Source organism: Athene noctua, chromosome 20, assembly GCF_965140245.1.
Source record: "Athene noctua chromosome 20, bAthNoc1.hap1.1, whole genome shotgun sequence".
Taxonomy (NCBI): domain Eukaryota; kingdom Metazoa; phylum Chordata; class Aves; order Strigiformes; family Strigidae; genus Athene; species Athene noctua.
The window spans coordinates 1,784,277-1,801,884 of NC_134056.1; the positions used below are offsets into that span (position 1 = coordinate 1,784,277).

At 37.5% G+C, this 17,608-nt stretch overlaps 1 protein-coding gene across 8 annotated transcripts in view; it reads left to right on the plus strand.

Annotated features, from left to right (window-relative positions):
• Positions 1–17,608, plus strand: part of DENND1A (DENN domain containing 1A) — a 214,570-nt gene that overhangs the window by 150,791 nt on the left and 46,171 nt on the right. For all 8 annotated transcript variants that reach the window (XM_074923588.1, XM_074923590.1, XM_074923593.1 and 5 more), the window contains 4 exons: positions 13,773–13,874; positions 14,422–14,509; positions 15,105–15,145; positions 16,875–16,946. In XM_074923588.1, coding sequence (XP_074779689.1) covers positions 13,773–13,874; positions 14,422–14,509; positions 15,105–15,145; positions 16,875–16,946 — 303 coding nt within the window. The remainder of the gene's footprint in view (positions 1–13,772; positions 13,875–14,421; positions 14,510–15,104; positions 15,146–16,874; positions 16,947–17,608) is intronic.

Consider the following 17,608-nt stretch of genomic DNA (forward strand, 5'->3'; position numbering starts at 1 on the left):
AATGTTATGCACAGCTTTTACTTTGATGTCCCTGAGTCTGGAAAGTCACTCTTTATGCTTAAAAAAAAAAAAAAAACCCAAACAAAAAACCAACCGAAAAATTCGATCATCAGTCCTTATTGCTGGATAGGAGGCCCTGTAATATTAATTGGTTGTCAAATCCCTAAGAAATAATGGATTAACGTGCTTGATCATAATGCCGTGTTGGGGAGCTGAAGCTTGCTGCTGTCCCCAGCCTCTCTGTTTAACGCAATTACAGAAACACGTTCAGGACACTGGAGTGGTTTGCATTTCATTAATAGGATTTGAGCAGACAATACTAAGTTGCTGTTGGGCCCGCTCTGACAGCTAATTACTGAAATGAAGTGTGTACATGGCTAAGAAACAATGGAGCACTTGTCAGGAACATTAAAACAATGCAGAAATAGTGCCAAATCTTGAGATCGCTCCTCTGAGCAGTTTTTCTTGTCTCTGCAGACCAACTTGGGACATATATGATTGTGGTGGTGAGTTAGACTTCAGGGAAACAAAGTTTGTTAGCACTGACTAAACTGCAGTAGAGTTCTGTTTTGCCCTTTCCTCTCTTTAATTCAGACGCCTGTACGTACTTACCCCGATTGCTGAACACACTTACCTCTTGGTTACAGACACCGATGCACATTTTCCCCCATAAAATGACTAATCTGATTATTTGATACTGTGAATGTCAGACAGTTTTGTAGCATTATTTACAGGAAAAACTCTCCCTGACAATTTGAAGGAGGACAGGGAGTAACTTCTCATTGTCTTTTCCAGTATAAAAAACCTCAGACAGTCGAGCGAGGTTTGTAACAGCTTTTACATAAGTTTCAAAAATAAACCGAGAAGCAACTCTTATTTATACAATAGGCAGTAATCCTGCCAAGCACTTCATTGAATGATACTGAGGAAGTTTGTGTTGGTTTGGGGGGAGATTGGTGAGAGATTCTTGGGAGAGACCTCTCTTTGGGTTTATTTCATACACAAGCAACAGCAGACCCAGTAAATTTCTTGAGCTGAAGATCTCGGTCTGCTAGAGTCTGAGGAGAGAAATAACATTCAGGCTTTTTTACCTTCCTGGTCTTTCCTGAACATCTACCTGTGGCTGCATTGGAGACAGAGCACCAGGCAGATGGCCTGTTCGTGTGATCCGTTACGGCCCTTGTGTTCCAAACCTGTTGTTTTCAACTCCTCTGTTACCTTTTTTTTTTTTTCTTCTTCTTTATTCTGTATTTGGGTATCAACCACTAGAAATTATATGTTGCTAGAGAATTACGTAACTTGTCATAAAATAAGGTAAAAAAGAAAAAGCAAGGACTTGTTTTAGATGCTGAGTGGACAAGGCTCTTCCATCCCATCTCCATTTCAGGCATTCTGAGGTATTTTGGTAACAGTTGTCGTTCAGAAGAGGTGATGTTTCTGTTTAAGAAACACCTTTGGCGTTGAGCACTTTCTATACCCATCTGAAAACTTCTTGTGCACATGTCATTCTAGAGAAGTTGTTAAAGCTGCAGTGTGTTCAGTACTGGGGAAAGGGGGCTTATCTCAAGGCTCTTGTGGAAACCTGTATTACCTGATGGATTTTTGTCTTTATGGTATATCTGCAGAATTATCAAAAATAATGTAATGCTGGTTACAAAGCATTTAAATCATCCAATTCAAATGGCTTCTGTATGGTTGTAAGAGAAGGTGCTAGTTATTACTGGAGATTTTTTTCTATTGATGTTAAGAAGAGTCTTGGATTACCAGTAGTTTATCTTGATGCACCCATATCCCTGATTATAATGAGAGCCAGTGCTACCCCTGAGCAGCTCGTGTTATTTAATATGTGTGTCTTCAAGTCCACAGGTAACATGGAGACAAGGGAGCTTGTATTATGTATTAAATACACTTGAGCCTTTATTATTTCAGTGGTACTTGCTCATCTTTCTGATTTTGCAAGGCATTTTTCTTTTTAAACCTTAAACTTTTCAGTTAGTAAACAGAAACAGAAAACTGAGGTGTTTTTTTTTTTTCATTCCAGTGACAGCAAGGATGAGCTAAATATGCTGATTTAATCATATTTGCAATCTGGTGACCTATACAGAATTGCAGCTCGGTTTCTTGGTCAGTATGAAAATACACCTTTTAAAATGTACCACTTGTAATCTCTCTAAAGCACCTTAGTTATAACTTGAGTTTTTGCTTTAGTATTCATTCACAAGTAATTCAAAGATCTACTGCAAGCCATACCATCAGGCACTAAAATAATTGCAGTAGAAAAATATTCTATTCTTGAATTTGAATGGAATCTAAAAATTTTTGATTCAAAACTGCTGCTTCAGTTGGAGAAAAAAAGGACAGTAGCAGGTTGCCAGTAAAGGGTCTGTTCTGCCTGATAAACTCAAAAATTCACGTTGAGGTGCTGGAGTAGTTTGCCATTCTTGCAGTTCATTTTACAAAACAAGTTCCAGACTGAGCTCTGCTTTCATGTATTCTCTCTCCATGGAAATTATGTCCTTTTTCTCATTTCAAATTAGATGAGTACAATGAAACCCTTATTTTACATATTTATTAACAAGGCTTTCATCCCTGTGGTATTGTAACTATCCTCACTATTTTATGCAAAGAAATTACAAGGAGAACTCACAAACCTTTAGGAGGTATATGTGATCACTCTTGCTCAAGCATTATTGTTCATACCTGTAGTTGTCTTGCATGTTGCTCCACCAACCGTTTTTTACTGGCATTCCTTTCCATACACTGTTGTTGGCATTGATTTTTTTTTTTTTTTTTTTTAAGATTCTGAAATAAATCACATTATAGACCCCGTGCCAAGTTCAAATCTCTTTGGATATCCATTGTTAGAAAATTGATGAGTGAAGAAATTATTTTGACTCCACTGTCTGGCGTGTGGAGGGTTAAGGGAATTTTTAGCCTCACCAAAAAGTATTTGGTCAGGTACTCAGGTGCTGGAAATTTTCTTAGCAACATCAGTCACCTAGGAACATGATCATCTGCTGTTCTGGGGTAGAGATTACAGAGCTTAATGATTAGCTACTATAAGCTGCAGCTGATGCCAGACTCTACCCCCTTTACACCTAATTAGCCTCATTAATGAGCTCTTCTGCTCTCCACAGAGAGGGCTTCCTCCTTGGAATAGGAGGCAAAAATACTTCACCCAGGTAGATGTGCTGAAACCTTTAATTATTGCCCACACCTGCAAAGCCTTGTGTCTGACAGCAGTATTGCTTAGCTGAAATTGTGCTTATTTACAGTGACCACAGTACTAAGTATTAACTCTTTAGCACCTTAGGAATTGTTTTTAAGCTTTGAAAGTATTTATATAGGGTTAACATCTAAGCACTCAAAAATTTTATGCTTAATAACGTTGGGTGTGTTCTGTGTGGAGTTTTTTTTTAATGTGTGACAAAAAATACTTTAAAAGTTCCTGAGTATTTTGCTTACCCTGAAAAATGAGTAGAACTTGCTGTTGAATGTCAAATAGTGCATTACCAGAACTAAGAGCACTGCTTGGCAAGTTTCATTCTTTAAATGAGCAACTTTTGCATTTGGAGCAATGTGATTTTGTACTGCTAAAATTAAAATATGGAAAAATATGCATGTAGTAATCAATGTGTAGCAGACAATAACTGAGCTAATGAAGTGTTTTGGTGTGATTCTTGACTGCAGTAATTATCAGTAAATACTACATTCTAGTGTTTGAATTTTTTGACATTTGATAACATTGTGTTTTATTGTTTATTTGTTTTAATGCTAACATAGCTGTGTAGCATTTTTACATGTGCTTTTCAATCCAAGTGATTATGCCCACATAGAGCAAATGTGTATGTACATTTATCAAATTAGCTCAAAAGGCAACTCAAGCCAGTGCTTATTCTAGTTTTTAGTAGGGAAAGTTCACAATGCTAATTTCTCGGTGCAAATACTTTGTTGGTTGTTTAGTAACTTTTTCAACTAGCCAGCTTTGTTGAATTTTCAGCGGGAAGTGCCTCTTGTGAAATAGGTGGTGTCCGGGATGTCGGCGCTCTGTGGCACTGGCAAGGATGTAATCCAGGCCTGCGGAGCCGTCAGCTTTCTTGAAGATGCAGTGAGCAGGTGGTGGGTTCTTTTACTGTTGTTCTGTGCTTATTCACCTGCCTTGCTTGGCTTCTGGCCCGGCATTGCAGCAGGTGAAGCAATCGCAGAGAAAATCTTGGGCTATAGGGTGCTCCGAGTCTGCAGACAACTGCAGTCACAAGTTGTGGTTCTTTCTGAGAGAGACTGAGCCAAGGGGTTTTTCCCCCTGGAAGTTCATTTTTCTAAAATGAATAAAATAAGAAGATCATGTGTCTCCTGCAAGGCATGTTCAGTGCCTGTGTAGGGGGATAGGGCTTCTCATCCAAAGTTGTGAGATTGGTACATTTTAGTCAACTTTGTTTCCCTTGAAGATGTTCTTAGCAGGATGCTGAGCTAATTTGAACAATATCATTAAAGTTAAAAAGTATTTGGAACAGAAAACATGTATTTGTACAGTTGAAAGAATATTAAGAAACTGAAAATAGGGTCTCAAAGCTGTGAGGTCACGCCAATAATAGATATCATTATTAGCAATTCCTATGAATATTTAGAGTAAAGTTTGTTTTACTTTATTAATAATTCAAACAGCATCAAGCCTCCCCAGCCAAGATGTAATAATGCACTGTGTGAGTCACAGAAATTCACGTTCATTTTTACATGAATGCCATTTACAAATGACAAAATAAAACATCAAAATGAGTGATTTTTTTTCCAATATTTGGATAAAGTTTTGTCAATTGTTAGTGCTCCATATAACTGTTACATAAATAGGATTGACGTTTGTGGACTCAACTGAGTGAAATCTTGGCAGGTTCAGTTCTGTTTCCTAGGTGAGAAAGCCTGAGGTTCTCGGACAGATGAGAAGGACTTTTACAAGATAAAAATTATCATTGAGGGCATGTGGGTCTGGAGGGGAGCAGAGTTGGCATTTTTGGCCCAGCAAATATCTGCCCATCTGCTCTCTGTCAGAATATGTTAGAAGTGCATCTGGATCCGTGCCCCAGAGTTTCAGCTCTGAGCGGGTCATGTGCTTGTCTCCACGACAACTCGAGGAGCCGTGTAAACTGCTGCGCTCTGAGCCAGATGCTTCTCTGCACATGTGGTCTAATTAGATGGCATTTTCCCCCCCCCTCACAAAAGAGTTCAGAAATTTTGCATGGTTTCCATGTCAAAAATATGTAGGTGATATAATGGGAGTTGGGAGGAGTCATGCGGCCAAACACTAAATAATTACACTTGCTGCAGAGCTCAGCTTCGCGTGTGCGAGCTGTGGGCTTGCCGGAGCACGGAGCAGATTCCCTTTGGTGGCTCCATCATGGGTTGAGCAAAACCTGTGGGGGAAGTGGCGAAAGGAAAAATCTGCTTTTTTTTCCATCCTCACACTGGATGCAACTTTCTCTTCACGAATATACCAGGAAGGAATTGGGGGGCTGAGACAGATTACATATCTTGCAAGAAATGCTTGCGAGACACAGCATTCTCAGTCTCTGAGGCTGGATTTCTTTCTTCTATTTTTCTTTTAAAAGGGTTTGAATAAAAACTGCAAGAAGTGAGATGTTGTAGAGAGAGCCTGGGGAAATAAAATCAAACCTAAGTTATAAAAAACTCTGTTTTCTAATATGGCAGGATCCTCAACCTGTTGTGACACAGGAGAAAGAGCTTAATTTAGTGCCAGTGATGGAGCAGCTCTGTTAAAAGTAACTGAAAAGTAGCGCAGTTCTTGTGATTATACTAATGTGGCTTTTTTCTGTGTCTTGCCTTCTCATGTGGTAACATCTGAGCCTCCTTCTGACAAACAAAGAGAAAATGGTAAAGGCAGAATGAAGAGTTGTCATTTATTTTAAAGGGGAAATGCTTCATTTTGCTTTTTTCCACCTGTGAGGAGAAGCATCCTGAGTGGTTGTGGACTTGATTGCTTAGTTTTTTTCCCAGAAGTTTTTGGACAGACTTATACTAATGCTCTGTAATGAGCAGTATAGAAGCAAGTGTTCGGTGTGGCAAGTTCCAGTTGTTGCCAGGAACGGATGCTGTTGCATCTTTAAGAGTCTAGTGCCATAGGTTACTGATTCAGAATCTCACCTAGATGATAAATAACCAGAGCAAGCATATGTGTGTATGCATTTATGTATTAATCATTGACCACTTAGGTTTCCCCAGAGACCGTTACGTGACTCGAACGGGAAGGAATGAAACCTTTTTCTGGTGTTCCTAATCCAGTGCCTTTGGTTATCTCTCTCAGGGGACGTGATAAATTCCTTCTCTAAAATGACTTCTTTTCTAGCTGTGTTTTTTCATGGCAATAGTTGAGGCTTCCACGCCAAATTACCAAGTGGCATGACATGATGACAAATCAAACCTCAGTGGGTTCTATTATAGTAATAGCACTTACTTTGCCAGGTACTATATGAAGGAGGTGGCATTGCATGTCATGTTATCTTGTATCTTGTGCATTAGTTTATCTACCAGAGACTAGATGTCTCTTAACTCAGTGAAAATTTGAACTTTAATTCCATTATATCAATTTTATTTATAGAGACGGGGGTTTTGTTACTTAGCTAAGAGAGTGGGATATGACCTACCTTTATGACTAAAGCTTCTCTCACATTGCTTTAGTGAAGTTAAAAGCGGTTTATTCTCCTTCTGCATCTATATTAGTGTCTAAGCACTGTATTAAAATATTTCAATCTTGAAAATAGTTCTTTTATTCAGTGTCATTTTGGGGATCATGATACAAAGGAGTCTCATACTTCTTGCACAAAAACATATTTTCAATATATTTACTTGGGTGAATGCTGGAAGCTTGCTTGATATGGATGAGTTTTAGCTTTCTATATGTATCTAGGAAATCAAAAGAAAGCAAAATACTAACATATTGGTCATTTCTAAATCTTGGCCAATCATTTATTGTTTTTGCAGAGATTTTTTATTTCTTCCTATTGTAACAAAATATTTTGTATTCTGTTGAGTTTTAATAAATGAAACAAAAGAAAAAGCTTGTCATTTATCTCATAGGAAATGTGTAGATTGTTTTTCCAAGTACACTTTTATATTCTGTCGTAGTATAAAATAACTCGTATAAAGAATTGCACTGTAATTTTTCTCCTTTTTTTGTATTGTCACTAATGTTCCACAATAGTTAAAATGGAAAAAGGCCTTTTTATTATAGGGATCCTGAATTGGTAGCTGCTTTGCATGCAGAACATACTAGCTTCAATGGGAGTATTGCTCATGGAATGATTGCAGAACTAGGCCCTGAAATTACCTTGCCAGCTAATGATAAAATCGCATGCAGGCCACAGGGGTTTTTGTGGAATAAATATAAGAGTGGAACAATATACAGTACACATTATACCAGTAATTTAAAGCGTATTCAGGACAAAGAGAGAGTTCCTAGTGCAGGCAGCATCATAGAGATTTGCTGTATCTGATAAAGATTAGGTTTCTCAGCTCATAATACCATACTATTACTTTTCTTTTGTTAGTCTTTCAACACCTACACTCATGCATTGACACAATATCAAGTAGGAAGAGGAAGAATAGCCTTGTATTTAAGGTGCTGAACAGGGATTAAAGAAATTTCGGTTCTTTTCCCTGGCTCTGCCAGAGACTTTTGTGACCGTGTACAAGTTACTTATTATTTTCATGCCTCTATTCTTGATCTGTGAAATGGTGATTTTTTTTTTTTCTTTTTTCTTCCCCCCCCCCCCCCCCCCCCCCCCCCCCCCCAGCCCTAAATGCTTTTTCACTGGCTTCTTTGCACTTTATCGTCCAGGTTTGGAGTTCTAGAGACATGAGGCTGTATCACTTGCTTAGGAATAGAAAAAGTCTGGCTGATGTAGGTGATTCAGAAATCGGGGCAGGTGATGGCTTGAATTAGCCATATAAACACTTCGAAAGATGGCTTGCTCTGTTACAGCAAAGTGGTTTCATTATTTGTGAATATGAGTATGTGTCATTTTACTTGGTCTAACATGAATATGCCAGGTATCCTAATAAACTAAAAGAATTTGAAAGGAGAAGCAAAAACATTGCTATGTCATGTAAATTTTTTCCAGTTACATGTGGGTTTTTTAGTTTCATCTTTTATTTGAAGTTGGTTTTGTGCAAAGTTGTTCAAATCCTGGGATGGTGTTGGAAATGACTGTCTGAAATGATGTGGAAAGGGGTGTTGTTGAACTTTCACTGAAGCTGTCGGTATCCAAGCTGGTTTTCCTACAATATTTTAATGTAAATAAATTTTATTCTGTATTTTTTCTACAAAAGTTTCACAGTAGTTTTAATACACCTAATGTTTTTTGATCTGCAGGTGTTTTGGATGTTGTAGAAGTGATTACAGCTTAATGCATTCCTAGGGTTCTAAAAGAAACACAGGCCATAGAGTTCTGATTAGTATTTTAAAAGATTTTGAGGAAGTCTGAATATCTGCAGAGTATAATTTCACATTTTAAATTGAGTTGTGTGTTTAAATTGCTTCATCCTAGTGAATGACCTGTTGGTAAATATTAATGGTATTTTCACTGGTTGTGAGAAACAGATCTATGCCCTTTCTGAGGACACCTTTATTTGGGTTTTGGCCAAGAATGTGTTTGTTGATACGAATCTACTTTTTTTCCTGTGGTCTAACTCAGAGCTCCAATTGGTATCTAGTTTCATAAAGAGAATTACGTAAGAATTTTGAGAATGCTTACAAGGTAAAATTTTGAAATTTATTAACTTCCAATATCTACGTGCGAAAACTGGATTAAAGCCAGTAACCACAAACAGCTCCATATTTGCAAGCTTTTCCTGTTTTCTTTTGTCAGTGTGAGGCGCCGTCTACTCCTTTTGTAGTACAGTCAGAAAAAACACTTCTGTGACTATTTAGTCACGTCCAAGCTAGGAGTTTGGGGAAGCCTGCTGTTTAAGTTATTTTGTGCGCTGCAGAACACGTCTGTCTCACCTCATGTGATTTGTCCGTCAAGGAACGTTTTGTACAAGAAGGCTCTTGGCAGGGGGATGCCCACGCCGCTGAGTGCCGCTTGCTGGGATCCGCAGCACAGGTGTAAGCTAAGTTTTGACACACAACATTTTGAAGGGGGTGTTGATGTCATTAAGTGTTAGGATTGGTGTCAGTGATTTGACTGACTTGCAATCACCTTTCTCCCTTTTATTTCTCCTTCAGTGATATTCTTGCAACTTATTCAGGTGTTGTCAGATCACATGCAGAATGTCAGCTGTCAGAAATTCGAACTCGCCGTTAATTTCAAGGATTGAGAATTTAGAGAAATTGCCTTTTTTAAAATACTGTAAATCTTATAAAATATCTATTAAAAATATAGATACTTTAAATCTTTTTTTTTTTTTTAAAAAAAGGGGGTAGGGATATTCACTCTTGATGTATCTCTACCAGAGGTTATATACTCTAGTGAGGAACATGGAAAAAAAAGTCAGAAATTGGACTGGTAATGGAAATGGGCATTTACATGAGACAGTGTTTGGACAGTACAGTCTGTGTTGGTAAATACATGTGTTTTTAAATGCTTCTCAAGATTACACTTAGCAGTAGTAGTCTCCTTTTGAGTAGAGTCTTATTGAGTTTTCTTTAGAAGAAGTGTGGTCAAATCTCTGAGCACATGATTTCTTTGTTCCTGAGCAGCATCTTGAAATGCTAATAAAGCAGTGGTATCATTTGCTTAATGCAGAGTATTTGATCTATGCTTTCTTGATTCCATTATGACTGAGGCAGATGCAAAGAGCTTTCTTGTGCTGAAGGTATGTACTAGTTATGGGGAGGTTATTTGTCGTCGCAATTGCAAGCTGAATGAGCCAGTGTCCTATCAGGTGTCTGTCACCAATTTCAGATTTTCTTTATGGAATCCTGCTGGCTGACTGATGATCCTTCTTCAGCTGTGATGAGCTAATCTTTCCTTGACATTGTAATCACAATTCTTGAAAGGTCTGCAGAGCAGTTGCTTGCTTTGGTTGCTGGTGTATCTGACGTTGACATATATATCCAGATCAGTAAGATCATTCTCCTATCTTAGTGACATTATAATTCTGAATGGAATTAAGGATGATGATTCCTAGAATATCCCTACAGGCTTTACTTTGTCATTTACAGCATAACCAATTTCAGTAAAGAATGTGGTTATTTGCAACATCTAGGTGGTAATAAAGCACTGATATATGAATCTCTTGCATGTCATTGTTCTTGCTGTATATTTGGGAGTTTGCCGCGTAGTACACTGACACTAGACTTACAGCTCGCAGACTATCAGATTGTCATCTTATTCTGCACCTTTAAATTCCGCCCACATTTTTTCATTTCGTGGCTGGTTTACAGAGCAGCTCTAATGGCTTGTGTATTTATTAGACGGGCTTTGAAAGAGCACCTACATGGGTAAAGGCATGCATACAGCAGCACAAAATTCATTACCCTGCACCACATGCTGACCATGATAATGCAGAAGAGATTGCATCTATCTTCCATGGCATAACTTTTAGGGTTGTCTAAACGAAGTCTTCTGGTTTGGATTGCTAGGGGGGTTTTGGTGGTGGTTTTTTTTTTTGTTTTTACCCTTAGAATCCAGTTTTGTGAAATCTTTGCTTGTACAAGAGACTCTCACTGTTAACCTAACTTGAACCCTGTCTTTATTATCTTAATGTTTTCTCCAGCAGTCATGTGCTGGCTTTAAAGCCCCATTAGCCACATGCACACTTTGGTGTCTCGTCTCTTGCAGGAATGGGAATAGTTGGACTTCCATGAGTTATCTTAACACCTGTGTGTCTTTCCAGAAGTATCATTTGTGCTTGTCTCTGTCCCTTCCTCCAAGTCCTCCTCTAATCTGTGCTGTCTTCCCTCATATTTTTAGTCCTTTATATTCACTGTGAAAGTTGTTGCCATAGCCAGTTAGGTGCCTCGCTGTGAGCGTGGCAAGTTGGACAATTCAGGTATGATACTTCTCTCACTGACAGTAACTGTCTGCACGAGGTCCTTTATTCTCTTCTGAAAGTTCTTCTTTCTGAGGAAAAGTGACTTCCTTGCAAGATGGGGCATCGTGGTGAAATTTTTTGCAGCGTGGCTAATCAAAATCAGGCTTTATCTTTCAGTTTGCTTTATGGCTTCTTAAAATATAGCAGCAGGTTTCATGAAACTCTAGAACAGTCTGAAATAAGTCCTAAACTCCTTATTTTTTTTTCATTTGCTGTCTTAAGTAGTTTCAAACATTATTTTCGAATGTTAACAGAATTCCAATTTAAAAATAGGGCTGGCAATGGATAAGATGTGGGCTGAAACTTTTCAGCTTTTTAAGGGGTCATGAGATAGCAGCACTGCCCTGATGAACTTCATTATGCCACATGAATATAAAATATTCATATAAAGGGAGATTTGCAAAGGCATAAAGAAAAGGCACCTATTTTTTCAGTGCATCTGGGAGTCTTAAGTCTTAATCTTACATTTTAAAGTTACTTCTCGGGTTAAGACTGCAGATTAAATGTCTTTGAAATGTGTAAATTTTTGTATTAAAAAAATAATTGTGATCCAATCTTGATTATATGTGAATTATCTAATATTACCGATCAAATCAGGTTCCTTATAGAGTTGTGCTGTGTGCACATTTAGAGCTTTTGCAATGCTGTATCTTAGCTTCTGTTATGCATTTAGAGGTGGAGAGGGGAATTATGGCTATTTATGGTGTTGATGAATCAAGGCCTAAATTCTGGTTGTTGAAACAGCAAGTTTAGGAGTTGATAGGTTTATCAGGATGAGTTATTGTAATTGTTTTACTTGTGAGCAAGACCATCCGTTTCACAAAAATATCTGCAGTTCTTAGCATGTCCCCTCGTGTAATATCGTCTGTCAGTAAAAGCAGAGCTGGTTAGCTTTATAATTTACAATTAACTAAGTCTGTCAAGAAAATTGTATTGTCCAGCTTATCTTTTTGTAATGAAGCTGTGGATGGGGGTTAGCAACAGTGTGTTCACCCTTCTGGAGGTCATGGAGGATGGAAGGTACTAATGCATTCTAAGCTGAAAAGCTCACGCTTGACCTTGATGATTAAAGTTTTTCCTATCATCTAGCAGCAGTTGAGCCTGAATTGTCTCTTAAGAAGTCAAAAGGTCTAATCAACCTAATGAACAAACTCAATCATTAGTACTTTGGGGAAGGAAGTGTGTTAACGCTGTAATAATACTGGGCTCCCCCGGCTGTGATCGGTGTGTTTATAGGAATGGTGCACAGCTCCGTTGTAAGAGAAGCTGCTGTCATCGTGCTGGATGTACAGGGGAGTGGAGGAAGCTTCTCTTTGTTCCTACTCTTCTCTGGGCATGGGAGAAATTTTGGACTCGTAGGTTATAGGAAGGGTTGCTTGTTTCCTTTAAAGTGTTTTGCAAGTGAGGATTAAATGAAAGCTAAACCTTCCCCTGGTGAACTACTTCTCTGATCATGGACTAAGCTACACTTTTCTTCATGCAGTCTGATTATTTGAAGCCAAATACTTCCTTCACTTCCTCATAAATTCTGTTAAAACCTGATAGAACTGTTTGCGCCATTTAGTTACAGTGACGAGGTCAGCTGTGTCAAAGGACAGGCAATCAGCAGTGATACCAGCCCTCGGGCTGATAAGCTCTGGGGTGGTACCAGACCTCAGTAGCCAATGTATCAACAAGTTTGGGAACTCAGGGCAAGAGGTGAATACCTGTGGATTTTAAGAAATGTGAGTTTCATCACAGTTTGTCCAACACAGTTTTGAGGATTTAGGATCCCTTTGGTGTGGATTAGAAGTCCTGGGGCCACATGGTGGCTTCCAATGTAAATTGGTAGACAAAACCCAGGATGCTGAAGCAGTGCTGTGGCACAGGGTTTTTTGAACTCAGTCATTTTAGTGACCGTTATCCTGACTTTATGCAGCCAACAGCAAATGAGAGTGCCAATAGAAACAGCTTTCAGAAATGGAATGATACTGCCCTTTGAAAGGGGATGCGTTAAGGTTTCTTGCTATCATTGATTTTGAACACTCAGCTGATGAAAAGTCTAAATATGTTTTAATATAAGTATGAAAAAGCCTCCGTATTAATTATACATCAATATAATTTTATCATTCTTTGTTTCTTGTTTTTAATTCAATCCATATATTTGCTTGCTACATTATTTGTAGATTTAAGCGTGGAGAAAATTTGTGCCCTTATGGCAGATGCACAGCAGACTTCAGCATTAACATAACTCATTAAAATAAGATAAAAGTAGAGCTGCAAAACAATTTATGTCTTTTGCCAACAAGGTTGTGAAAAAGGGAAATTTCACTCATTCAATACATGAAAGTCTAATCCTTCTGAACTGTGGAGAGAGCAGAGTAAGCATTCCTGACTTGTTTGTGCAGGTTAACTGGCAGAATATGCAAAATTGAGATGACTGTGTGTCATATTTTGGGGATGTTAAGTAAAATTACGGTTTTGGAATGATGAAAATTCTTTCACCAGCAAAATGTGCATAAAGCAAATGTGTTTTATTTTGGTGATACACAATTTGCCAGTTTCCAGCCTGTTTCTCAGTCACATGATCGAAACCTGAGAATAAACTACAGTTTGCTCAATGTTATGTAAGGCCTGATTTATTTACCTATTTATTTTGAAAGGGAAGTAGATAAAATGGACACAGTGGATTCAAATAGATTCAGACAAGGCTTTTTCAGTGTTTAATGCTCTGAACTCTACAGGGTGAACCCATCACTTTTTGTGAAGAAACGTTTGTGTCCCATCGTTCTGCTGTCATGAGGCAGTTTCTTCAGAATGCCATTCAGCTCCAGCTCTTTAAGCAGGTACTGACTTAATTGCTCTAATGTGGAAGCAGATTCTTTAACAATACAAGTGGGGTTTTTGAGGGCCTTTCTGTATTCCTTGGGTCTGTCAGCCACATAATAAGGAAGATTCATGTAGCTGGCAGCAGCTTAATTCCTGCTTGATGGCCTCTCCCAGATAAGGCTTTCTGTGTTTTAAGAGGTGTATGGTGTTTTCCCCTGAAGGTCTCTGTGCTCACTTTTGATCTGAGCATAGCTAGACCCAATATATCTGCTGTAAGCTTTGTACAGAAAGCATTTTACTGTTAAACATGATATTACTGCTTCAGGGAAACTGAAAATATATCTGTGTAGACAAACACACCAACGCTGGGTTTTTTTAGTGAAGTAGCATACCTTTTTGCGTTGGTAAATATTTTGCCAGCTTTGGTTGTATTTTCGTTGTATTTAGAGTCCCTTCCCAATAAGAACATCGGGGTTATTCTAGCAAATGCAGAATAAAGTCTTTTTGAAAAGATAAAGGATGGGATGGTTGATTTGTTTACGCTTTCTTTTAATGCTGATGTAGTTCATTGATGGCCGTCTGGATCTTCTTAACTCTGGGGAGGGCTTCAGTGATGTTTTTGAAGAAGAGATAAATATGGGAGAATATGCAGGTAAGAAATACAGTATTTAAAAGTTATTTCAGACATTGTTCTTGACTTACTGTTTGTGGGCCATCAACGTGTAATGGATCACTGTGGTTAATCACCTAAATAACTTGAGGCTGCAGTGATCCCTGTAGATTGAAGTGTCTTAAATTTTTGTTCTTTCCTTTGTCAAGAACTTTGAGTAACGTATCGTAGTTGGAGTAAAGTCTGTTCAGTCTTACAAAATCTCAGCTTTACCACTTGGCTAAATAGCTTACAACTGAAAGGGTTCTTGCAATGGAGGATGCTGAAAAACCTAGGCTTTAGCCAGACCATCTCAGATTTATCTTGATGATCTTAAAAAAAACCAAAACCAAACCACCTCAGTTTTCAGATGTCTGAAAGACAAGCCCTATAAAATAGAAATTACTTTTAGCAAGTAAAAGAAAAATTGTAGATATCTGTTTTTGGCGGTTGTGTTTCCATTAAGAGGAGAGGATGGTTCTCCTGTTATTGTACTGTTCATGCTCCGAGAACCACTGAGTGCTAACACTTCACATTTCTAGCTTGTTTTCTATTCGGCACAGAGTTATGGTTTATTTGTTTTTGTGATTCTCTCTAGGTAGCGACAAATTGTACCACCAGTGGCTCTCTACAGTAAGGGTAAGAACACAATATTCTTCCAACAGACATTCTGATTCTTACTGGACCATCGTAGAGTGCTGTACACCTGTTAACCTCCGTCCTCATGAACATGAGTCGCCTGTTTCCTGCAGGGTTTAGCTCCGACCAACTTGAGTTCAGTTGTGAGAAATTAATGTGCTCTCAGATGAAGTAAAGAACAGAAGAAAAAGTACACTAAAAAAAAAAAATTCACATGAGGAATTACCAAGTTTTTGAATCCCACTTTTAATGTGTTGGAAACAGCTGGGAATAAGTTGTCATTTTAGAAAACAATGGGATTTTCTTTCCTTTCAGTAGAAAAGGAAAGAAAAGGGTAAGTTGCCACACCAAAAAGCTCTTTATAAAGCTACACGGTGTGAAGTGCTGAATGGGGACAGCACTGTTTGGGATGTTTTTTCTGTCTGTTTGGTTTAGTGCTCTAGTTGTATAAAATAAAAATTTAAATATTTTTAGAGAATAATACGTTGTTATAGCTGAATTTAAAAGTCTCTTCTGATGCATAAAATGTGATGTGTTGAAAAGTAAAATATTTCAGGAATATTAGTTTAAGTCAGTAGGAAAGATTGAATTGTTTTCTGACAAAATTGAGTTCTGCAGCATTCCATTTGCCTATTGCCCTAGTTATGAATGCAATTATGTTCTTTACACAAAATACTGGACTTAATATTATCTTGATAATTTTGCATTAAGCATATTTTATAACAGTTTTTTTTAATCCCATCATATAGTTAGGTAGGTAAATATATATACATAAATATATATATACATAGGGTGACAAGTTAATTATAAAATTTTAAGGGAAGTGGCTGAGCGTGTATATAAAAATACATGTAATTAAATGCACTAGTTTATAATTTTTGTTGAAGATTAATTGTCATGTAGTAAGGTAAATCTTAAAACTGTTTGCATTTGATTGCATCTGATCTCTGGAAATATATTTTTGCACTGAAATAAGAAAATATAAAATGATGAAGATTTTATTCCTTGGATTTTACCCATCTCCTGTATTTATCAAATAAGGTACCGTGCAGCCATGGTCAATGGTGTGTGGAAGATGTATAAAACACCGGCCAGACTAACGCATTACTCTGACACATTACTGGTTTATGGCTTTTATTATGGTCATCACATGCAATTCAGCTTTTCTAGAATTAATGTTTATGTCTGTAGTTAAATTTCATTTTCCCTCAATTTTTCCCTTTATCAACTACTCAGATCTCAAAAAGGCAGCATGCTTTTGATAAATAGTCTTGAGGGATCGTGAAAAGGAAAATTAAAAAAAACATCTTGCTTCTTCAGATCAAATGTACCGGCTTCACCGAAACAGAATTTTCCACCCCAGACATTGCCTGTTTGTTAGGAAACTTTTGTTTTAAACTTGTTTAGGATTTTAATGCAACGTACATACAGGACACCCTTGAGGGTGAGCGGAACAGTCACAGAACGCTGCTTTGTGAGACGACCTGCACGACAAGGGCTCTTGGTATTAGGAGACACTGACATTTTTCATTTGAAAACTGCTGTATTAAACAGAATTGGGGTTTGTCTGGAAAACTTGCATTCCTGTTTTTTAAATTTACCATTTTAATAGTCAGCTCTGCTTATAAGCATAGTTAATGCTTTGTTATTTTAAGAATGGTGGATTTTAGATTGCTGTTTGCTTTAAAGAGCTCTGATAAAATTTATTCTATCGTTACTATAATTACAGAAAGGAAGCGGAGCCATTTTAAATACAGTAAAGACCAAGGCTAACCCTGCCATGAAGACTGTCTATAAGTTTGTAAGTATCAAGTACTGGCTTACTACTGAGATAAGAGTCTAATTACGCTGCTGTTTTAACCTTTCAAATGAAACTCAAGACTTATATTCATTTTTATTGGACTCACAAAATTACTTAAAATACGCATTCATCTAAATTTCAAATTTAAATGGAAAAGTAATTTTGAAATTTAAACATAATTGAAATGCAAAGGAGAATGGGAACTTGTGATTTCTTTTGAAAGTATAGATGATAAATTCTATTTATTACATAGAACTATTTCTGGGAAATAGTGCCTATATGCTCTGCTAAGCAGCTCTACCATCTCATCATTACTCTGTTGGAAATCATTGTTACCTCAGGTTTCTCTGCTTGCAGCTTCATCGAAATAAGGGAATCCTCTCATTTTCCAAATGGTTTCCATCTTTTCTAAATGTCAATTAATTTTCCCTAGAGATTTCTTACACCTGCTTATTTAGTCTCCAACTTACTGAGTTATTCTTTAAATGAAAATGTTTTCAGTTCTGTTAACAAACAGCTAGTATGTTACTGTGTTATCATGTGTAGCTGCCAGTTCCACTGTGCAAGATAAAAAAAACATGGGAAACAACCAAGGATTTTGTGTAAGCTCAATTTTAAGAAATAAATAATGCTACAAAAAGCATTGAGATAACTATTCCGAT